We start from the raw sequence: 25,361 nt of genomic DNA on the forward strand, positions 1-25,361 counted from the left end.
ATATTATACAAATGAAAAAAAAACTTATGTATGTAAAGGCGGGAGGGACAAGTGGGGTACTTTAATGGGGTGGGACTGGTGGTGGTGGTGGGTGTGTGAGGTGACGGACAGGTGTACTCTACAGCAGAGATCGGTGTAGCGCTAACGAGAGAGTGCGCAGTGCGCACACAAAGACCCTAGCTGACGCTGACTGACGGTGTCCCAATACACAGACTACAGTACAGTACAAGTCAGCAAATACACAATACAAGTAATATAAACAATAGGACAGGTGTAGCACTAACGAGTGGGTGCGGACAGCGCAGACGTGCACTGCGCACACAAAGACCCTAGCTGACGCTGACTGACAGTGTCCTTATACACAGACTACAGTACAGTACAAGTCAGCAAATACACAATAGAAGTAATATAAAAAAATAGGACGGGTCTAGCACTGATGAGAGGGTGCGGACAGCACAGACGTGCACTGCGCACACAAAGACCCTAGCTGACGCTGACTGACGGTGTCCCTATACACAGACCACAGTACAGTACAAGTCAGCAAATACACAATAGAAGTAATATAAAAAATAGGATGGGTGTAGCACTAACGAGAGGGTCCGGACAGTGCAGACGTGCACTGCGCACACAAAGACCCAAGCTGACGCTGACTGACGGTGTCCCTATACACAGACTACAGTACAGTACAAAATTCAGCGAATACACAATAGAAGTAATATAAAAAATAGGACGGGTGTAGCACTAATGAGAGGGTGCGGACAGCGCAGACGTGCACTGCGCACACAAAGACCCTAGCTGACGCTGACTGACGGTGTCCCTATACACAGACTACAGTACAGTATAGTCAGCGAATACACAATACAAGTAATATAAACAATAGGACGGGTTTAGCACTAATGAGAGGGTGCAGACAGCGCAGACGTGCACTGCGCACACAAAGACCCTAGGTAACGCGGTGACGGACGGTCCCTATACACAGACTAGAGTACACTACAGTACTAACTAAACAATAGAAGAATCTAGCTAAATAATAGGACAGGTGTGAGTAGATTACAGAGAGCAGATACAGGACAGGTATAGCAGTAAAGCTGGGCCTTGCTAACTACAAAATAGTACAAATCTATCTAACACAGAAGTAGTAGTACAGTAGAGTAGGACAGGTGAGAGCACAGGTAACTAGAGACTAGAGCACAGAGCAGGGCAGGCTGCCTTGCCTAGGCACAGGGCGTAGCTGCTGGCTGCAGCTGCAGCAGCAGCACCAGTGCGTCTCCCTCCCTAGTCCCTAATCACACAAACTAAACTGCCTAAAATACAATGGGCTTGATTTACAAAGTGGTGCTAACCTACTTAGCACGTCTAAAGTCTTTAGACGTGCTAACCAGGGTGCTAAGTAGGTTAGCACCGGATTTCTCAATCAGATCGCGCGCTAACTTTGCGCGCGCAAAGTTTTATGCGCGCAAAGTTTTATGCGCGCTAAGTCCCATAGGCTTTAATGGGCGCTTCATGCGGAGCGCCCTGTGCTCTGTGCAGTGCGCGCGTAAAGTTTTACGCGCGTAAAGTTTTATGCGCATAAAGTTTTATGCGCGAAAAGCTTGTTTAGACGTGGTAAGGGGGTTTTCACAGGCGTGCTAACAGTTAGCACTGCTTTGTGAATCAAGCCCCATCTATCTACAATACAAAGCAATACAGTTGAATATCAAGTGTTGGAGTGTAAAAACGCTTGGTTTAGAACAATATAAATGCACTTGCACACAGACAAAAGGCACTGGAGCAGTCTCTCAGTACAACCAGTCAGTAAGTCGCAAGCAGGACGAGTGAGGCAAGATGGCGCCCGCTGTTTATAGAGGGGGGCTTTGCCAGGCTCCCCCTCTGTGATTGGCTGCAGTCAGAGGGCTGGGAGCCCTCTGATTCGCTTGTGAGGACTCGAGGTGACGTCTGACGTGACGCTATCCGAGCTGGTGACGCTATCCGAGCTCGGATAGCTAGGATATCTCCGGATAGCTGATTGCTATGCGAGTGCGCTTGGATAGCACAGCCCGGATAGCTAATACTATTCGAGTTCGGTATTCGAGCTCGAATAGTGAAAAAAGAGCTAGGATAGCCGAGTATCTCGGATATCCTAGCTCAGATGAGCACCACTGCATACTAGTGAGAATGGGTGGTACATCAGCTGATGTTCATTTTTAACGGCTGTGTTGTCACTTATTTTAAGGAGGATAAGAGGGATTTTCTATGGTTGTACATGTTTGAATTTTCAATGAAAGTCAGTCTGTTTTTTGAAGACGCCTTGGGGTTCCTGTATGCTTTAATCCCTAAAGGGCAGAAATCACAGTATGTTCCCACTTGCCACATCAGGGGGCGAAGAAAAATACAAATTTTATTGGGAAAATGTAAACTGCAGCCATTCTTACACTGTTAATGGTAGGGTTCTCAGACTTTGCACAGTAGGTCACTGGGTGACTGGGATTAATATTCAGAAATGTGGGTGGAGCCTACAACAGCCAATCAAAATTAACCTATTGATTTTCAAGGGGAATATTTAAACTGCTGCTATTCTTACACTGTTTATGGCAGAGGCTTCAGACTTGCTGCAGTCAGTCATTGGGTGACTGGGGTTCAAATTTACTAAAGGGCGGAGCCACAAACAGCCAATCAGATTTCCTTGCTGGAAAAACTGCTTCCATTCACACATTTTTGATGCCAGGAACCCAAAAGTTCACAAACTTGGTCATTGAGTGACTGTGTGTCACGGTTACAAAAAGTTGGCCTAGCCAAAAACAAATTTCTCTGGAAAAATATAAATTGCAGCCATTCTTACATGGTTAATGGCAGGGTTCTCAAACTTTGCCCAGTTACACACTGGGTAACTGAAATTAATATTCAGGAAAATTGGTGGAGCCTCCAGCAGCCAACCTGTTGATTTTCAAGGGGAATATTTAAACTGCTGCCATTCTTACACTGTCAATAGCAGATGTCTCAAACCTGATACAGTTGGTCACTGGGTGACAGGGGTTAAAATTCAAAAAGTGGGCAGTGCCAACGACTACATTTTTTACATGGGGAAATATAAACTGCAGCCATTCTTACACTGTTAATGGCATAGTTCTAAAACTTGACACAGTTAGTCACTGGATGACTTGGACTAATATACAGGAAAGTGGGCGGAGCCTACAACAGCCAATCAAAATTCACCTATTGATTTCCAAGGGTAATATTTACATTGCTGCCATTCTTACACTCTTAATGGCAAAGGCCTCAACTTGATACAGTCAGTCATTGGGAGACGGGGGTTTAAATTCTGAAAAGGGGTGGGCCATAAACAGCAAATCAGATTTGTTTAATTTCAATGAGAAAATGCAATTTATTGATCCCAAGGACCCCAAAGCTCATAAACTTCAGTGACTGTATGTCAAGGTTAGAAACAGTGGGCAGAGGCAAAAACAACTACGGTAACTTTTTACATGGGAAAATATAACCTGCAGCCATTCTTACACTGTTAATGGTAGGGTTCTTAAACTTGACACAGTTGGTCACCAGGTGACTGGGATTAATAATCAGAAAAGTGGGTGGAGCCTACAATAGCCAATCAAAATTCACATATTGATTTTCAAGGGGAATTTAGAAACTGCTGCTTTTCTTACATTGTTAATGCCAGGGGCATTAATCCTGCTACAGTCGGCCATTAAGTGATGGTGTTCAAATTCACGAAAGAGGTGGAGCCACACACAACCAATCAGATTTCTTTATATTAATATTACAATTGCGCTCCCCTCTATTGCCCTCTCCCCCCTATATGTTAGGGTCTGCTGCAACTCAACACAGATGCTACATGTACATCTAGACAAATTAAACAAAATTACTGGAGTGCGCTCCCCCTCCCCAATGTCCAAGTGTCCTACTGTAAAAAGTCTCAGTTAACACGTCCTCCACTCAGAACGTCCAACTTCCAGATGCTCCAGAGTATTCACCCGTGGCGGGCAGATTCGCATAAACCCAAGAGAAGAAAACACATAGAAACAATCATAGTGCGATCCGTCTGATCAATATTCAACAGGGACCATCACCCTAAAGGGCCCTGATTGTGCAGCTTATATTATGGGGTCACCTTTGTGTCTGCAACTTATAGCTAACAAATGGCACGCTCACCTTGCTGCCAGGCTGGCCAGCCCTACAGACAGCAACTGCGCTTTGGAGGGTTACACCACTTCCTTCCAGTGGTACTGATACATCCAATCTCAAATAAAACAATAAGATGACATCATCGTGCAAGCATGCTTGTAACTCAACTGAATGATCATGAGAAATATACTCTATTGGTCTCCTGCTCACCCTTTCCTACTGCTGCCCACACTCACAGACAGCTGTCCACGCTTAATGGAATACTATCGATTGAAACGACTTTTTTTTTAATACTCTATATTAGTGTACACATTACCACTAGTGCTAGGGGCACTTTATTTATTCACCCAGGTCTCTCTCTCACTATCCCTGCTTAAAAATTCATTTCTCACACAGCTCATAGTAGTTTGGGTCACCCTGAGCTGCTTGGTTACTCTGTCACACAGCTCACAAATATATGTCACTGTGTCACTCACAGCATGCAGGAGACATGAGGAGAAATAGGCTGAGCTGAGGTGGTAACAGGTAACTAAATGAGCTGGAATATTGCTGGAATATAACTAGCTATAACTCTAGTCTGTGTTTACACTCAGACTGGCTGCCTGCTTGAGGTGATTCACTCCAGGCTGCATCCACTTTACAAGCTGCTGAGAGGGGCAGACCACTGTCTACAATTAGCATTATTAGTATCTTTATCAGTCAAGAGAAGCAAAGATAATAAACACACATTGCTAGAATCTTTAACCCCTTACCACCATATCAACAAGATTCTTTCAGCAAGGTGATAATTAAACTATAAACTGAGGAGTTGATAGCAACTCCCCTGTGTAGAGACATGGTCTAGCCCTCTGGGAGCTCAGTATTAGATACATTTTGTATCCAACACTGACGCCAAAACTGACGGAGGATTTTACAGCTGAGAGGAACAGCTGTGTGAGGAATCAAATTGCTCCTAGTACTTGCCCTAATGTGTGCTACAACATACAGCATTTCAAAATAAATGCATACTTCGATAGTATTCCTTTAATGGGTGTGCAGTCCTGGACACAGTCTTCCCAATATGATCCACCTTCACAATCTCATGTCAGAATCTCAGACATCATCTACAAACTAAAAGGCTTCCAATAGTGTAAGATAAATAAATCGTGGATCTTACACTATTGGAAGCCTTTTAGTTTGTAGATGATGTCTGAGATTCTGACATGAGATTGTGAAGGTGGATCATATTGGGAAGACTGTGTCCAGGACTGCACACCCATTAAGCGTGGACAGCTGTCTGTGAGTGTGGGCAGCAGTAGGAAAGGGTGAGCAGGAGACCAATAGAGTATATTTCTCATGATCATTCAGTTGAGTTACAAGCATGCTTGCACGATGATGTCATCTTATTGTTTTATTTGAGATTGGATGTATCAGTACCACTGGAAGGAAGTGGTGTAACCCTCCAAAGCGCAGTTGCTGTCTGTAGGGCTGGGCAGCCTGGCAGCAAGGTAAGCGTGCCATTTGTTAGCTATAAGTTGCAGACACAAAGGTGACCCCATAATATAAGCTGCACAATCAGGGCCCTTTAGGGTGATGGTCCCTGTTGAATATTGATCAGACGGATCGCACTATGATTGTTTCTATGTGTTTTCTTCTCTTGGGTTTATGCGAATCTGCCCGCCACGGGTGAATACTCTGGAGCATCTGGAAGTTGGACGTTCTGAGTGGAGGACGTGTTAACTGAGACTTTTTACAGTAGGACACTTGGACATTGGGGAGGGGGAGCGCACTCCAGTAATTTTGTTTAATCAGATTTCTTTGCCTGGATAAACTGCTTCCATTCACACATTTTTTATGCCAGGAGGAACCAGAAAGCTCACAAACTTGGTCATTGAGTGACTGTGTGTCAAGGTTACACAAAGTGGGTGGAGTCAAAAACAAATGTCCATGGAAAAATGTGAACTGCAGCCCTTCTTCACTGGCAGGTTTCTCAAACTTTGCACTGTTGGTTACTGGGTGACTGGAATTAATATTCAGAAAAGTGGTTGGACTGAGTGAGGGTGAGTGGAGCCTAAAAAAGCTAATTAAAATGTGCCTGTTGATTTTCAATGGGAATATTTAAATTGCTGCCATTCTTGCACTGTTAATGACAAAGGCCACAAGCCTGGTACAGTTGGTCATTGGGTGACTGGGGTTCAAATTCAGAAAAGGGGTGGAGCCACAAACAGCCAATCAGATTTGTTTCATTTCAGTGGGAAAATACAAATTATTGATGCCAAGGACCACAAAGCTCATAAACTTGGTCATTGAGTAATTGTGTGATAGGGATAGAAAAAGTGGGCGCAGCCAACACCAGCCAAATACATACCCGGGCAACGCGGGGTCATTAGCTGGTCCTACTATAAAATAAATACCCTCTCTCTCCATTAATGCATTTTTTATGTAGAACACAATTCCAATTGCAATATTTAGCGTACACACTGCTGAATTATGTGTTTTGGGGTAACATGCTGCTTAATTGTTATGTGGGGCTCTTTCAGTTTCCTGCAAAGTTCCATTTCTTGTATGGGGGCACTTTGCATCATAAATTGTGTTTCTAGCAAACATAATTCTTTTGTGAAACACTGACTCTCCCTCCCAATGTAGAAGACTTTTCCCGACAGTTATTACTTTCACTGCCCCTCCTTCCCTTGCTTCATGTATGTGTAGCTTTAGTCCTTTGTTCTTGCAATCCATACGTAACAGTATTATGATTTGTTTGTGGCAGGTTCACGAAGACCATTAAGGATTCTAGCAGCTTCACCCATGAGCACGGATTTACCTTTGAAGTTGGTGCAGAAACTATGTTTAAGGCTGGAGTTCCATTCATTGCTGAAAATGAAACGACTGTTGAGATTAACTTGAGCACCACCCACAAATGGAGCTTCACCGAGGCCAATGAGACACAGGTATACTAGTTAATAAGTGCTTAGGCATTGAGGTAATGAGAGCAACATCCAGTCCAATCCTTCACATACACAAAATGCTGTTTCTTATTTCGAGATCGTTTTCACTGGTAGACCTTTTAGAAAATGTCTTTTTTAATATTTTAACCATTGATTAGGAGACCATAATCCAAATCCTTAGTGTAATGTATGAATCATGTAATACATTTTTCAGGGCACCCACGGAAACTATGAAAGGTAGGTTTCAAAGCCACCTCACCTTGGGTCCTCGAACCCCCTGATGACAGCCCTCGTGCTTTAAGGTCCTGTAACAAATGTTCAGAGAAGAAGAGAAAATTCTCTTATGTCCAGGGTCAGACTGTGAAACTTAGGACCTACCCACTAGGAAAGTTTCAGCCTGGGGTCCACTCACCCACCAATTTGGAGCTCATAAACCTACGTACTTTGTAAATTTTGATGTCATTGCTATATAAATACATCGTTTTGTAGGACATAAACTATGGCGGGGAATAAATTGTGAGCTCTTCTGAGGACAGTCCATGACATAACTATGTAGGTAGTGATGAGCGTAATGACCTATTTACGATTACGTAAAATTTTGTGTAATTCACGAAATTACGATCATGGTAGTCATCGAAATTTCGTGAATTTTATGAAAATATGCGAAATGTGGCGTTTATAGGGAATTCTGTAATTACGGTCATTTTTCGTAATTATGATCGTTTACATAAAGCAAATCAGAATGTGCTGCCATTCTTGCACTGTTAATGGCACAAGCCTTAAACCTGGTACAGTTGGTCATTGAGTGACTAGGGTTCAAATTCAGAAAAAGGGCGTGGAGTAGTGTTGGGCGAACAGTGTTCGCCACTGTTCGGGTTCTGCAGAACATCACCCTGTTCGGGTGATGTTCGGGTTCGGCAAACTGTTCGGCCATATGGCCGAACTAAGAGCGCATGGCCGAACGTTACCCGAACGTTCGGCTAGCGCTGTGATTGGCTGAACGGGTCACGTGTAGTGTTGGGCGAACATCTAGATGTTCAGGTTCGGGCCGAACATGGCCGAACTCCGAACATAATGGAAGTCAATGGGGACCCGAACTTTTGTGCTTTGTAAAGCCTCCTTACATGCTACATACCCCAAATTTACAGGGTATGTGCACCTTGGGAGTGGGTACAAGAGGAAAAATTTTTTTTAGCAAAAAGAGCTTATAGTTTTTGAGAAAATCGATTTTAAAGTTTCAAAGGGAAAACTGTCTTTTAAATGCGGGAAATGTCTGTTTTCTTTGCACAGGTAACATGCTTTTTGTCGGCATGCAGTCATAAATGTAATACATATAAGAGGTTCCAGGAAAAGGGACCGGTAACGCTAACCCAGCAGCAGCACACGTGATGGAACAAGAGGAGGGTGGCGCAGGAGGAGAAGGCCACGCTTTGAGACACAACAACCCAGGCCTTGCATGAGGACAAGAAGCGTGCGGATAGCAATTTGCATTTTGTCGCCATGCAGTCATAAATGTAATACAGATCAGAGGTTCAATAAACAGGGACCGGAAACGCTAACCCATCACAGATGTTCATTGTTCATGTTACTTGGTTGGGGTCCGGGAATGTTGCGTAGTCGTTTCCAATCCAGGATTGATTCATTTTAATTTGAGTCAGACGGTCTGCATTTTCTGTGGAGAGGCGGATACGCCGCCGATCTGTGACGATGCCTCCGGCAGCACTGAAACAGCGTTCCGACATAACGCTGGCTGCCGGGCAAGCCAGCACCTCTATTGCGTACATTGCCAGTTTGTGCCAGGTGTCTAGCTTCGATACCCAATAGTTGAAGGGTGCAGATGGATTGTTCAACACAGCTACGCCATCTGACATGTAGTCCTTGACCATCTTCTCCAGGCGATCGGTGTTGGAGATGGATCTGCACGCTTGCTGTTCTGTGTGCTGCTGCATGGGTGTCAGAAAATTTTCCCACTCCAAGGACACTGCCGATACCATTCCCTTTTGGGCACTAGCTGCGGCTTGTGTTGTTTGCTGCCCTCCTGGTCGTCCTGGGTTTGCGGAAGTCAGTCTGTCGGCGTACAACTGGCTAGAGGAGGGGGAGGATGTCAATCTCCTCTCTAAAGTCTCCACAAGGGCCTGCTGGTATTCTTCCATTTTGACCTGTCTGGCTCTTTCTTCAAGCAGTTTTGGAACATTGTGTTTGTACCGTGGATCCAGAAGGGTATAAACCCAGTAATTGGTGTTGTCCAGAATGCGCACAATGCGTGGGTCGCGTTCAATGCAGTCCTAGGCCGAAGAGGTCATAGCCTAGGGTCACAAAACCTGTTTATTGGGCAATTTCAATGGTGGCGAGTCTGACGTACATAAATCGCAGCAATGGCCGTTAGCAACGTCTGAATCTCACGAAATGTCTCATGCAGGTAGAAGACATATTGTTAGACTTGGGCTCCAAAGATGGGTTCCCTACATCTCTGCAAACCAGAGTTACAGGGCTCCAAATTTGGTAAAATCCCCCATAGGCTTTCATTGGGCCTCCTATTTACAGTTCCAAAATCTCACATCTTTTCAAAGGGCAATTACTCAGCAGTGGCAAATTTTCTAGCATTGTAGGGACCCTTAGGGGGAACATGACTGGTGAGTTTCGGGCCCCTAGGCCAAAGAGGTCATAGCCTAGGGTCACAAAAACCTGTTTATTGGGGCTATTTCAATGGTAGTGATGGTGACGTACATAAATCGCAGCAATGGCCATTAGCAAAGTCTGAATCTCACGAAATGTCTCATGCAGGTAGAAGACATATTGTTAGACTTGGATTCCAAAGATGGGGTCCCTACATCTCTGCAAACCAGAGTTACAGGGGTCCAAAATTGGTAAAATCCCCCATAGGATTTCATTGGCTCCCTATTTCACTTTCCAAAATCTCACATCTTTTCAAAGGGCAATGGCTCAGCAGTACCAAATTTTCTAGCATTGTAGGGACCCTTAGGGGGAACATGACTGGTGAGTTTCGGGCCCCTAGGCCGAAGAGGTCATAGCCTAGGGTCACAAAAACCTGTTTATTTGGGCTATTTCAATGGTAGTGATGGTGGCGTACATAAATCTCAGCCATGGCCGTTAGCAACGTCTGAATCTCACGAAATGTCTCATGCAGGTAGAAGACATATTGTTAGACTTAGATTCCAAAGATGGGGTCCCTACATCTCTGCAAACCAGAGTTACAGGGGTCCAAAATTGGTAAAATCCCCCATAGGCTTTCATTGGGCCTCCTATTTACCGTTCCAAAATCTCACACCATTTCAAAGGGCAATGGCTCAGCAGTGGCAAAACTCACCAGTCATGATCCCCCTAAGGGTCCCTACAATGCTAGAAAATTTGGTACTGCTGAGCCATTGCCCTTTGAAAAGATGTGAGATTTTGGAAAGTGAAATAGGAAGCCAATGAAATCCTATGGGGGATTTTACCAATTTTGGACCCCTGTAACTCTGGTTTGCAGAGATGTAGGGACCCCATCTTTGGAATCCAAGTCTAACAATATGTCTTCTACCTGCATGAGACATTTCGTGAGATTCAGACTTTGCTAACGGCCATTGCTGCGATTTATGTACGTCACCATCACTACCATTGAAATAGCCCCAATAAACAGGTTTTTGTGACCCTAGGCTATGACCTCTTCGGCCTAGGGGCCCGAAACTCACCAGTCATGTTCCCCCTAAGGGTCCCTACAATGCTAGAAAATTTGGTACTGCTGAGTCATTGCCCTTTGAAAAGATGTGAGATTTTGGAAAGTGAAATAGGGAGCCAATGAAATCCTATGGGGGATTTTACCAATTTTGGACCCCTGTAACTCTGGTTTGCAGAGATGTAGGGACCCCATCTTTGGAATCCAAGTCTAACAATATGTCTTCTACCTGCATGAGACATTTCGTGAGATTCAGACTTTGCTAACGGCCATTGCTGCGATTTATGTACGTCACCACCACTACCATTGAAATAGCCCCAATAAACAGGTTTTTGTGACCCTAGGCTATGACCTCTTTGGCCTAGGGGCCCGAAACTCACCAGTCATGTTCCCCCTAAGGGTCCCTACAATGCTAGAAAATTTGGTACTGCTGAGCCATTGCCCTTTGAAAAGATGTGAGATTTTGGAAAGTGAAATAGGGAGCCAATGAAATCCTATGGGGGATTTTACCAATTTTGGACCCCTGTAACTCTGGTTTGCAGAGATGTAGGGACCCCATCTTTGGAATCCAAGTCTAACAATATGTCTTCTACCTGCATGAGACATTTCGTGAGATTCAGACTTTGCTAACGGCCATTGCTGCGATTTATGTACGTCACCATCACTACCATTGAAATAGCCCCAATAAACAGGTTTTTGTGACCCTAGGCTATGACCTCTTCGGCCTAGGGGCCCGAAACTCACCAGTCATGTTCCCCCTAAGGGTCCCTACAATGCTAGAAAATTTGGTACTGCTGAGCCATTGCCCTTTGAAAAGATGTGAGATTTTGGAAAGTGAAATAGGGAGCCAATTAAATCCTATGGGGGATTTTACCAATTTTGGACCCCTGTAACTCTGGTTTGCAGAGATGTAGGGACCCCATCTTTGGAATCCAAGTCTAACAATATGTCTTCTACCTGCATGAGACATTTCGTGAGATTCAGACTTTGCTAACGGCCATTGCTGCGATTTATGTACGTCACCATCACTACCATTGAAATAGCCCCAATAAACAGGTTTTTGTGACCCTAGGCTATGACCTCTTCGGCCTAGGGGCCCGAAACTCACCAGTCATGTTCCCCCTAAGGGTCCCTACAATGCTAGAAAATTTGGTACTGCTGAGCCATTGCCCTTTAAAAAGATGTGAGATTTTGGAAAGTGAAATAGGGAGCCAATGAAATCCTATGGGGGATTTTACCAATTTTGGACCCCTGTAACTCTGGTTTGCAGAGATGTAGGGAACCCATCTTTGGAGCCCAAGTCTAACAATATGTCTTCTACCTGCATGAGACATTTCGTGAGATTCAGACGTTGCTAACGGCCATTGCTGCGATTTATGTACGTCAGACTCGCCACCATTGAAATTGCCCAATAAACAGGTTTTGTGACCCTAGGCTATGACCTCTTCGGCCTAGGACTGCATTGAACGCGACCCACGCATTGTGCGCATTCTGGACAACACCAATTACTGGGTTTATACCCTTCTGGATCCAAGGTACAAACACAATGTTCCAAAACTGCTTGAAGAAAGAGCCAGACAGGTCAAAATGGAAGAATACCAGCAGGCCCTTGTGGAGACTTTAGAGAGGAGATTGACATCCTCCCCCTCCTCTAGCCAGTTGTACGCCGACAGACTGACTTCCGCAAACCCAGGACGACCAGGAGGGCAGCAAACAACACAAGCCGCAGCTAGTGCCCAAAAGGGAATGGTATCGGCAGTGTCCTTGGAGTGGGAAAATTTTCTGACACCCATGCAGCAGCACACAGAACAGCAAGCGTGCAGATCCACCTCCAACACCGATCGCCTGGAGAAGATGGTCAAGGACTACATGTCAGATGGCGTAGCTGTGTTGAACAATCCATCTGCACCCTTCAACTATTGGGTATCGAAGCTAGACACCTGGCACAAACTGGCAATGTACGCAATAGAGGTGCTGGCTTGCCCGGCAGCCAGCGTTATGTCGGAACGCTGTTTCAGTGCTGCCGGAGGCATCGTCACAGATCGGCGGCGTATCCACCTCTCCACAGAAAATGCAGACCGTCTGACTCAAATTAAAATGAATCAATCCTGGATTGGAAACGACTACGCAACACTCCCGGACCCCAACCAAGTAACATGAACAATGAACATCTGTGATGGGTTAGCGTTTCCGGTCCCTGTTTATTGAACCTCTGATCTGTATTACATTTATGACTGCATGGCGACAAAATGCAAATTGCTATCCGCACGCTTCTTGTCCTCATGCAAGGCCTGGGTTGTTGTGTCTCAAAGCGTGGCCTTCTCCTCCTGCGCCACCCTCCTCTTGTTCCATCACGTGTGATGCTGCTGGGTTAGCGTTACCGGTCCCTTTTCCTGGAACCTCTTATATGTATTACATTTATGACTGCATGCCGACAAAAAGCATGTTACCTGTGCAAAGAAAACAGACATTTCCCGCATTTAAAAGACAGTTTTCCCTTTGAAACTTTAAAATCGATTTTCTCAAAAACTATAAGCTCTTTTTGCTAATTTTTTTTTCCTCTTGTACCCACTCCCAAGGTGCACATACCCTGTAAATTTGGGGTATGTAGCATGTAAGAAGGCTTTACAAAGCACAAATGTTCGGGTCCCCATTGACTTCTATTATGTTCGGAGTTCGGGTCGAACACCCGAACATCGCGGCCATGTTCGGCCTGTTCGGCCCGAACCCGAACATCTAGATGTTCGCCCAACACTAGCGTGGAGCCACAAACAGCCAATTAAAATTCACCTATTGCTTTTTGGTTTCAATAGTTTTTTTTATTGAAAGAATTTTCACAATAGAACAAAAAGTCATGTATATGACATACCTTACATGATAAAGTAAAATTTTTAACATTAAAAAGAAAAGGTTTGGTACAGACCAAGGTCAATGATGTGAGATAACTATACAGTGGTCAATAACATAGTTGAAGTTATAATAATCTTAACAAATTCTTAATCTGCGATGAGGTACCAATGACACCACATTTTCTGTGCAGTTGTTATCCGAGATGGAGCAGATCCTCCTGGAACTGGGGGACCCAAATCCACCCTAACATAAGTTCCAGGTGTCATATCCATCACTTAAAGTATATGCAATGCAATTGGGTCTGTGTGAGCAACATTAACTGAATTGTTTATAGATATGTTTGTTCATAAACAAAACAAAAAAAATAGCTTATCATATAGTTCTATTTTCTTCCTGAACTTCTGATGATAATAATATGTTCAGAGAATTAACAAAAACAAGGGAAGTCCAACGGGACAAAAGCAACGAGAAAAATGGGTATATGTATAGTTTCGAATAGAATTCATGCACAAACTCCGAGTAGAATCCGCGCATGAATTCCGAATGGGATCCGTGTAAAATCTGTGTATGTACACTGCAGAGCCAAGTATATAAGTGAGAGGTTTAGAATTGAAATAATTTGGATTCAGGATATGCCATTGTCCAAAGACTTGCCCTGTCAAGAAAGCCTGTAAGTTGACAGACACACTTAATAGCCAAAGACTTCTAAGCTGTCAGATTCAAGTCAACGTTTTTGAGAACATTGTCAATTTTGGGTATTATTGGAGATTTCCAGTTATCTATAATTAATAGTCTTGTGGCTATGAATATGTGATTGAAAATGGGCCTTTCTCTTTTGAGCAAATCTGTGGTACCAATGTATAAAAGGGCCATACCTGGGGGGATAAGAGTGAGATTAACTGTTAGGTTTTGCAACACCTATTGATTTACAAGGGGTATATTTAATTGCTGCCATTCTTGCACTGTTAATGGAACAAGCCTCAAACCTGGTACAGATTGGTCATTGGGTGACTGGGGTTCAAATTCAGAAAAGGGGGTGAAGCCACAAACAGCCAATCAGATTTGTTTCATTTCAATGCAAATAACAGATACGAAAGACCGCAAAGCTCACAAACTAGGTCATTACGTAATTAAGATCTATTCCATATGCAGGGTCAGACTGGGACACTTAGGGCCCACCAGAGGATTTTCAGCCTGTAGCCCACTCGCCCCATAATTTGGAGCTCACATATAGTACCTATATACTCTGCAAAGTACTGCTGTAGATGTAAGTGGTACATAATAATAACATGGTAGACATTAGATTATCGTAGAGATTAGTTTGTAAACTCCCCTGAGTAGTCAGTGACATGACTATGCAGGGCAATTCCAGGATTTTTTTAGTGAGGGTAGTTTGCAGTTGCTGGATCCACTAGTTGGGGTAGCTGATTAGCATGCACTAGAAAATGAATGTGGTCATGACTCATGATGGGTCATGGAAATGGCTAAATGTACATAAAATAAGCTGTGGTGTTATATAAAGACAATTTGCCTTCCCAGAAAGTCTTTGGATGAAGCTCCCTCTCTCTTTTAATAAGAAGTAATGCCTTGGTTAGCATACATATGTCAGGGATTAGTGCCGCAGAAGTGGTCAGTGCTATATAAATATAATAAGAATAGAATAGAATATAGTAGGAAATGAAACTATGACAATGGTAGGATTAGATTGTGAGCTCCTCTGAGGACAGTCAGTGACATGACTATGTACTCTGTAAAGTGCTGCAGATGATGCTAGTGCTATGCTCGCTGGATTCCGCAATTCCGGCCGGAATTTGGCCAATTCCCATTCCGTCGGTCAGAACGGAATTGCTATACCTCTAAAACGGAATTCCGTGGAAATTTTTTTAATACCGGTGAATTTTTACAGAATTAACAATTATTTCCTTACCTATACCTTCCTCGAGGGTCTCATCTTCAAGGGAATTGTAGTATTTCAAAAGCCAGCTTACATACCGTGGCTGGGAATCAAACCTGGGCTGGGAATTGAACCCAGGTCTCAGTGTGTGGTAGGTATCTGACTTACTCCCTATACCTCCAACCCCACTACATGCTGAAGCCAGCCTAGCATGTACCATTATGATCAATCGAAGAGAAAAAGTAGCATGCTTAAGGATTTGTAGTATTTCAAAAGCCAGCTTACATACCATGACTGGGAATTGAACCCCGGCTGGGCTGGGAATTGAACCCAGGTCTCAGTGTGTGGTAGGTATCCGACTTAACCCCTATACCACCAACCACACTACATGCTGAAGCCACCCTAGCATGTACCATTATGATCAATCGAAGAGAAAAAGTAGCATGCTTAAGGATTTGTAGTATTTCAAAAGCCAGCTTACATACCATGGCTGGGAATTGAACCCAGGTCTCAGTGTGTGGTAGGTATCTGACTTAACCCCTATACCACCAACCACACTACATGCTGAAGCCACCCTAGCATGTGCCATTATGATAAATCGAAGAGAAAACGTAGCATGCTTAAGGATTTGTAGTATTTCAAAAGCCAGCTTACATACCGTGGCTGGGAATTGAACCCAGGCTGGGCATTGAACCCAGGTCTCAGTGTGTGGTAGGTATCTGACTTAACCCCATACCACACTACATGCTGAAGCCAGCCTAGCATGTACCATTATGATCAATCCAAGAGAAAAAGTAGCGTGCCTAAGGATTTGTAGTATTTCAAAAGCCAGCTTACATAGCCCTGTAAGAGAAAGTGTAATAAGAGCCCTGCCGTAACATAGATATTACGGTAGCTAAGACTACTCCTGGGCCTTTCTTGTAGTTGAAGAGATGAGTGAACTGTGACACCAGCAAACAGAGAAGCTTCCCCATGTTGGAGCTAGTGTTGGGCGAACAGTGTTCGCCACTGTTCGGGTTCTGCAGAACATCACCTGATGGTGTTTGGCCACATGGCCGAACTAAGAGCGCATGGCCGAACATTCCCCGAATGTTCGGCTAGCGCTGTGATTGGCCGAACGGGTCACATGGTTCGGACCCGAACGCGCTCTGATTGGCCGATTTGTCACGTGGTTTGGGTAAATAAATACCCGAACCACGTCATATCTCCGCCATTTGTCTGTGGGTTTATCTTTGGGTAGGCAGGCAGGGTAGTTCGCGCTCCAGCCACGCTAGCAAGGGTCCCCCCAGTCATTGTGTCGCTGCTGGGAATAGTAGTACACCGCTCGCTCAGCCACACTATATAGCATTCTGTTTCCTGCCACTGTGTGTACCTCGCTCAGCCACACTATATAGCATTCTGTTTACTGTTCTGTGTCTGCTGAGAATAGTAGTACACCGCTCGCTCAGCCACACTATATAGCATTCTGTTTACTGCCACTCTGTGTACCTCGCTCAGCCACACTATATAGCATTGTGTTTACTGCCACTCTGTGTCTGCTGGGAATAGTAGTACACTGCTCGCTCAGCCACACTATATAGCATTCTGTTTACTGCCACTCTGTGTACCTCGCTCAGCCACACTATATAGCATTCTGTTTACTGCCACTCTGTGTCTGCTGGGAATAGTAGTACACCGCTCGCTCAGCCACACTATATAGCATTGTGTTTACTGCCACTCTGTGTACCTCGCTCAGCCACACTATATAGCATTCTGTTTACTGCCACTCTATGTCTGCTGGGAATAGTAGTACACCGCTCGCTCAGCCACACTATATAGCATTGTGTTTACTGCCACTCTGTGTACCTCGCTCAGCCACACTATATAGCATTGTGTTTACTGCCACTTTGTGTACCTCGCTCAGCCACACTATATAGCATTCTGTTTACTGCCACTCTGTGTCTGCTGGGAATAGTAGTACACCGCTCGCTCAGCCACACTATATAGCATTGTGTTTACTGCCACTCTGTGTACCTCGCTCAGCCACACTATATAGCATTGTGTTTACTGCCACTCTGTGTACCTCGCTCAGCCACACTATATAGCATTCTGTTTACTGCCACTTTGTGTCTGCTGGGAATAGTAGTACACCACTCGCTCAGCCACACTATATAGCATTCTGTTTACTGCCACTCTGTGTACCTCGCTCAGCCACACTACATAGCATTGTGTTTACTGCCACTCTGTGTCTGCTGGGAATAGTAGTACACCGCTCGCTCAGCCACACTATATAGCATTGTGTTTACTGCCACTCTGTGTACCTCGCTCAGCCACACTATATAGCATTCTGTTTACTGCCACTCTGTGTCTGCTGGGAATAGTAGTACACCGCTCGCTCAGCCACACTATATAGCATTGTGTTTACTGCCACTCTGTGTACCTCGCTCAGCCACACTATATAGCATTCTGTTTACTGCCACTCTGTGTACCTCGCTCAGCCACACTATATAGCATTCTGTTTACTGCCACTCTGTGTACCTCGCTCAGCCACAGTATATAGCATTGTGTTTACTGCCACTTTGTGTCTGCTGGGAATAGTAGTACACCGCTCGCTCAGCCACACTATATAGCATTGTGTTTACTGCCACTCTGTGTACCTCGCTCAGCCACACTATATAGCATTGTGTTTACTGCCACTCTGTGTCTGCTGGGAATAGTAGTACACCGCTCGCTCAGTCACACTATATAGCATTGTGTTTACTGCCACTCTGTGTACCTTGCTCAGCCACACTATATAGCATTGTGTTTACTGCCACTCTGTGTCTGCTGGGAACAGTAGTACACCGCTCACCCGCCACTGTATAGCATTGTGCTCTGTGTCGCTGCTGGGAATAGTGGTACACCGCTCACCCGCCACTGTATAGCATTGTGCTCTGTGTCGCTGCTGGGAATAGTGGTACACCGCTCACCCACCACTGTATAGCATTTCTGTACTGCCACTGTACTGCTGCCAGTCAGCGTGTACTTTAAGGATAAGTGAAATGAGGAAGAAATCCGGTGCAAGAGGGAGGGGCAAGGGAAGAGGTGTTTCCCCTGACGGTTCACGTACAGGCCACAGGGGAGCACCCAAGAAAACCCACTCAATACTGCCCATGTTGTCCAGGACAACAACCCTCACAAATCCAAAAGAACAGGACCAGATAATTACTTGGATGACCTCTCAAGCGTCCAGCAGTGGGTTAAGCAGCACCAGCACATCACGCACGAGGTCCGAGTCCTCAGCCAGTTACAAGGAGCCAGTGGGCACAAAGCTGACACAACCGGCAGCGACACCACGCACACAACTGCCAGATAACCAGTCCGATGAATTACCTCAGGACACAATGGGGTATTCGGAGGAGCTATTCCCAGCCCAACAAACTTCCACCTTTCAAAGGTCAATGGAGGAACAGCCAGAAATGTTGTGCCCGGATTCACAAACATTAACTGTGGGAAATGCACCGCGCACTGAAATACAAGGCGAGTCCGAGGAGGACTCGGAAACCTAAATCCCAGAGCAAGTTGGGCAGGAGGGGTTGCAATTGCAGGAGGTCGGCCGACAAGATCTGGAAGACGACGTTGGAGTGAGCTGCGCAGAGGTTGTTCTGGGGAGCTCTACTCCACGGCGGCGGCCCCCCACAATGACATATGATGAGTTTCAGGAGATGGAAGAGGAGGGTATGGACAATGTGGACATAGACCCAGATTTTGTTTGTGAACGAGAACATCGCCATCGTAGCAGCAGCACAGATGAGTCTGTTGAAGAACCCACTGCTGCACGAGTTCGCCTTGTGCCACAAGGTAGGCGGCGCGCAATTTCAGGCACCACAAGCGTGGAAGTTCAAGTGAGAGGCAAAAGAGGCGCAAACAGAAATCGCCAGCAAGGCAGGTGCTCCAAAGTTTGGGCTTTCTTTGAAGACTGCACTGAGGATGGTACTATGGCGATTTGCAAGGTGTGCAAGACCCGCCTGAGCAGGGGGAAAAGTATTAACAACCTCTCCACCACCAGCATGAGCCGCCACATGCTATCCAAACATCCCACTCTGTGGGCAAATGCGGCAGGACAGGGTACCAGCAACACTGCCTCCCTTGGGGTCACCAGACTCACCACCAGACCCGCCTCAGCAGCAGCAGCAGCTCAGCCATTGCGTGGTTCACAACATTCACAAACATCAGACGCTGACACTGTTACTGTAACGATTGTGGGATATCTCCGTGTTCAGCGCACAAAGATGTGCGCTGACACTGCGGAGGTCCTCCACAAGCGTGTCAAGATACTAGAACCCAGCTTTTGGTGCAAGCACCAGTAGAGGGAAAATTCCTGTCGGCAGATGGCGCTGGGGAGTGCAGAGGAACCAATCCTCTGTACCTCCACAAATGCCAGACAGGAATTTGTACGAAGCGCAGAACGCAATCGCAAGAGAGGCGATTGCGAATGAGAACGAGCAAAGGGACAGATTGTATGTGTGTGCGCCAATCTAGTCGCCACCCCGCGACCGCGCATACACAACAGCAGATATGAAATAGGAACGCGATCGCGAGAGGTGCGATCGCCAGACGTGACACAAGGCAGATCAGAACAGAATACGAGGTTAGCAAAGGCACAGCAAATAATACAATGAGAATATACGGAAAATAATAAACGCTAGCTAACCGCGAACACCGCACTCATTCGCAACAGTGCACGCGGTTATGCGCGGTCTCCACGTGATAAGCACAATAGAGACAAACACGCCTAACTAACCATCAACAGACAAACACGAAACAAAGAACGTGAACGCTTGCTTAACGGTTACCTCACCGAGCCTACAGCAAGCGCCCATATCAGACAAGACAGACAAACGAGAAACAGGAACTAGGCAGAAAGGATCCACCGCTCTTCCGCCAGAGCAAGTGTGATCCAAGCAGGAACACAGATCAGAAAGATCCACAGCCGCTAACGCTAGCGGCTAGTGCGATCTAAACAAGACAGATCAGATGAGGTAGCCGGTAGCAACCGCTGCTCCAGCTTACACTCCAGGAACTCAGATCAGAAGGATCCACAGCCGCTACCGCTAGAGGCTATTGAGATCTAAACAAGACAGAGCGATTCGCTATCAACCGCCGCTGGTGACAGCGCAATCGCGACAGACAAGACAAGACAGAATAGGCAGTACAAATTATACACAAACTGACTGCACTAACTAGGAATGCAAGGAGCACTCCCCAAGAATTAACTATACTAAGATAGCAGTGGCTGACACTCCAGGTGAGTCCAGCAGGAACAAACCTCTATGAGCAGCGAAGCATTGTGGGGCACACATAGTACTTATAGTACACGCCTCCAATGAATGTGGCCAGGCAATTTGCATGACAACGTATGCAAATTCCTCAGCAAGCACAAGCTGCAAAACTGACAGAAGGTCTACTTTCCAGAGTCCTGCAGCATGCAGACCTTAATAATGATCAAAAGGCTGCCTGCCTGCGCAGGCAGCTGAGCGGATCGTTACAGTACCCCCCCCTCTAGGGACGAATTCCAGACGTCTTTCAAAACTGGCGTTACCAAAAAACTCTAACTGAAGACTCATGAAGGTCGGGGCAGCCCGACAAGGTCCAATTCCAGAGTCAGTCCACCCGAAACCGACCTCATCGGAAACAGAAGCCACCGAAACATGCCCATCAGTACTACCAGTCTTAGCGTAACACCCATCAGGACTGTGGATACCAGAGAAAAAGCCATCGACCCCCTCCAGACAATACCCACCACCTTCCAAGGAGCGTCCGAAAATACCAAACCTGCCACAATACCTGTTCGAAGTGTCCCTTACAACACAAAAGCCACCATTGATCTTATCCAGGGGACCAAGCAAAATCTCTCCCGGAATCTCCCAGAACCTTTTGAAGCTCCACAGAGATCCCAAGAGGGCAGAACAATCACCAGGCTCACATGGAGAATTACCAAGAACCCCCATGGAACCAATGACAATTCCGGATTCAGAATTACGAGGACACCCATCAAGATCAAGACTTTCAGGGACCACTTCTGGGCATGCAAGCAGGCAGGCTAAATCAGAGCATGTCTCCACCGAGGAAGCATCTGAGTACGCTGGTAACCGAGGCACATTTGGGCTTTCTGGGTCACAGAGCACACTGGGGTACACCAGCACAGGAGAAACCTCAGTACATGTCGGGGAACTGCCAGCCTCAGAGTCCGGCACGACAAGACCAAAACCAGTACCGGACAGAGAATCATCATGAGTGGAGGTCACAGGCACTGGACTTTCACAAGAAGACTCGGATACAAATTCAGAAATTTCTGTGACAATAATATCATCATTGACTACATATGAGTGAAGCTCCATCAGAGCTGAAAAGGTAGCCAGCAAGGCAGCAATGCCTACGGAAGAGGGTAACACCTCAGAAGGACTTGGGGGGCAGGAGACATCTCCTACAAGTTCTGCACCCTTTGGGAGGAACTCGGAGACCTCCAGAACATCTTTTTTCAAGTTTTCTCGGAAGGATTCTGAACTATCCATGTTACAGGGCAAAACTGGAACTTTATTTTGTGGACAGGGCAGATGTCCCAGGAATGGTTCCACCATAACCTGAGACTGGATCTCATCATCATGAGGGGAATGTGCAGGTATATTTACTGGAACACACACTGACTCCCTAAATTCATTCTCACTGTACCCAGAATTCTGTGTGGCAGTCAAACTAGCTTGTAACTCCAAAACTGCAGAAAAACAGGTGAGTATAGTGGCAATACCTAGACGAGCCTCTAGGGACACTGCAGGAGACTCTAAACAAGGCCATCTTAACTCATCCAGAGTACAGGGTGCAGAATCAGCACTTTCCTCAGAACAAGAAAGGGACTCACAAATGTCAGTGTGATTGGACATCATATTGTTATTCATGGTACAGGGCAGGCTCAGAAAAACTTTCTCTGGACCCAGCAGAGATGTTTCAGAGTCAGATTCGCAAAACCGAAGCGCTGTCTCACTCTTAGATTCGGCTAACAATGTCAAATCCGAGGAGCCAGAACGCAAAACCTGCGAATCCAAGATCGCTTTAGGTTGTGAAACTGACGCTTCCATAGCGCAAATCTCCGCGATCTGCGGAGCAGACTGCAAGGCCTCTAGGGTCGAAACACTGGAGCAATTGTCCACAGGCAACGGGCCCTTACAGGTGTGAACAGGGTGAGACAGAGACTCATCTGCAGAAGAAATAGCGACATCAACAGAATAAACTTTATTAGGCATATTAATTTCACTTTTGATGCTGCATAGTTTAGGAATTTTTCCCATAGCAGGATCATAGATGGAAGATCTTAAAGATCTGTTCTTAGATGGCAAGGGATCCCACATATCTTTGAGAAAACTGGCACATTCATGTTGATCACAATCTGCAGGAACATCTGAGAAACAGGCATTACATCGCATAGATTCAAACTTCACGCAATCAGGAGAGAATCTTTCAAGATTCGCACAAGAATCAACCACAGTAGTGCACCCATTCATGTCAGGTCGCACAATATCTAGACTCACATGCTTTACCCCAGAAAGGCAGGAACAATCATCCGATAACGATGTCTCTTTATTGAAGTCAATTGATTGGTGTGTGTGCAATTCATCCAAAATCGTCTGCCACACATAAGTCACCGGATTCACAAAACATTCATCACACTCATCAGAGTCAATCAAAGCGTACACCGAATCAAGACAAGCATAAAGAATCTCTGCGCTTTTTGCGATGTAAAAATCGCAAAACGCCTTCCAATCAATCTCGAACTCCTCAATTAATGCTCCAATATCCCATGGAGCAAATGGGGGTTCAAACAACTCGGTTTCCAAGAAACCCTCATAAGGGTTGGGGTCAGGAACATGCGAAGACTTTCTCACTCCTTTAATATAGAAAATAATTCTGCCTATCAAAGGATCCACAAATGCCCTTTCTTGGGGTAATGAAACCTGAGACTGAGAAATTTCAGACTTTACAGAAACAATTTTTTTATTTGTAGTTGCTATGGGCAACGGATTTTTCAGCTGAGAAGTCTTCCTTTTTTTCCTGCTTTTAGTCCTTGCTGTTTTAGGTGGCTGCTGTTTAGACACAGGGGAATAGTTACTGCATTCATTTTCAAACTGAATGGTTTTGCATGAAGTAGGTAGAGCAGCTGACTCATTAGCAACTACACACTCATACAGGGCAGGTGGCAAGCAAGGCAACTCAAACCAGTAGGAGAATGTAAATGTAAGAAACTGATACAGATTATCATTCCAAGAATTGTCTTGCAAGATTTCATGAGCCCATACAAACAGATCATCTTTCAAAAGCACATAAGCTAATTGGAGAGCAGACGTGGACGGATCAGTAATTTGAAAAGTAGGATTCAGACAAAATTTTACGCATTCAGAGAGAAAATCCTCTTTCGTCTCTGAATTTAATATTTTGAAACTCTTAAAGACACAGGAACCATACTCAGCAAAATCGTACAAATCAGAAATTCCCTCTACACTGGGGTTTTGGGTTGGGCTGCTCATAATGTAACGATTGTGGGATATCTCCGTGTTCAGCGCACAAAGATGTGCGCTGACACTGCGGAGGTCCTCCACAAGCGTGTCAAGATACTAGAACCCAGCTTTTGGTGCAAGCACCAGTAGAGGGAAAATTCCTGTCGGCAGATGGCGCTGGGGAGTGCAGAGGAACCAATCCTCTGTACCTCCACAAATGCCAGACAGGAATTTGTACGAAGCGCAGAACGCAATCGCAAGAGAGGCGATTGCGAATGAGAACGAGCAAAGGGACAGATTGTATGTGTGTGCGCCAATCTAGTCGCCACCCCGCGACCGTGCATACACAACAGCAGATATGAAATAGGAACGCGATCGCGAGAGGTGCGATCGCCAGACGTGACACAAGGCAGATCAGAACAGAATACGAGGTTAGCAAAGGCACAGCAAATAATACAATGAGAATATACGGAAAATAATAAACGCTAGCTAACCGTGAACACCGCACTCATTCGCAACAGTGCACGCGGTTATGCGCGGTCTCCACGTGATAAGCACAATAGAGACAAACACGCCTTACTAACCATCAACAGACAAACACGAAACAAAGAACGTGAACGCTTGCTTAACGGTTACCTCACCGAGCCTACAGCAAGCGCCCATATCAGACAAGACAGACAAACAAGAAACAGGAACTAGGCAGAAAGGATCCACCGCTCTTCCGCCAGAGCAAGTGTGATCCAAGCAGGAACACAGATCAGAAAGAACCACAGCCGCTAACGCTAGCGGCTAGTGCGATCTAAACAAGACAGATCAGATGAGGTAGCCGGTAGCAACCGCTGCTCCAGCTTACACTCCAGGAACTCAGATCAGAAGGATCCACAGCCGCTACCGCTAGAGGCTAGTGAGATCCAAACAAGACAGAGCGATTCGCTATTAACCGCCGCTGGTGACAGCGCAATCGCGACAGACAAGACAAGACAGAATAGGCAGTACAAATTATACACAAACTGACTGCACTAACTAGGAATGCAAGGAGCACTCCCCAAGAATTAACTATACTAAGATAGCAGTGGCTGACACTCCAGGTGAGTCCAGCAGGAACAAACCTCTATGAGCAGCGAAGCATTGTGGGACACACATAGTACTTATAGTACACGCCTCCAATGAATGTGGCCAGGCAATTTGCATGACAACGTATGCAAATTCCTCAGCAAGCACAAGCTGCAAAACTGACAGAAGGTCTACTTTCCAGAGTCCTGCAGCATGCAGACCTTAATAATGATCAAAAGGCTGCCTGCCTGCGCAGGCAGCTGAGCGGATCGTTACAGTTACTTTCCGGAGTAGTGCTCTTGAGGTCTCCCAGTGTTCATCAAACACAACAACCAACA

General features: G+C 45.6%; 1 protein-coding gene across 4 annotated transcripts in view; it reads left to right on the forward strand.

Moving 5' to 3' along the window:
- The window catches only part of LOC137562438 (uncharacterized), a 166,403-nt gene that overhangs the window by 122,417 nt on the left and 18,625 nt on the right, over nucleotides 1–25,361 (forward strand). For all 4 annotated transcript variants that reach the window (XM_068273787.1, XM_068273804.1, XM_068273795.1 and 1 more), the window contains exon 5: nucleotides 6,866–7,046. In XM_068273787.1, coding sequence (XP_068129888.1) covers nucleotides 6,866–7,046 — 181 coding nt within the window. The remainder of the gene's footprint in view (nucleotides 1–6,865; nucleotides 7,047–25,361) is intronic.

Source organism: Hyperolius riggenbachi, chromosome 1 (genome assembly GCF_040937935.1).
Source record: "Hyperolius riggenbachi isolate aHypRig1 chromosome 1, aHypRig1.pri, whole genome shotgun sequence".
Lineage (NCBI taxonomy): Eukaryota > Metazoa > Chordata > Amphibia > Anura > Hyperoliidae > Hyperolius > Hyperolius riggenbachi.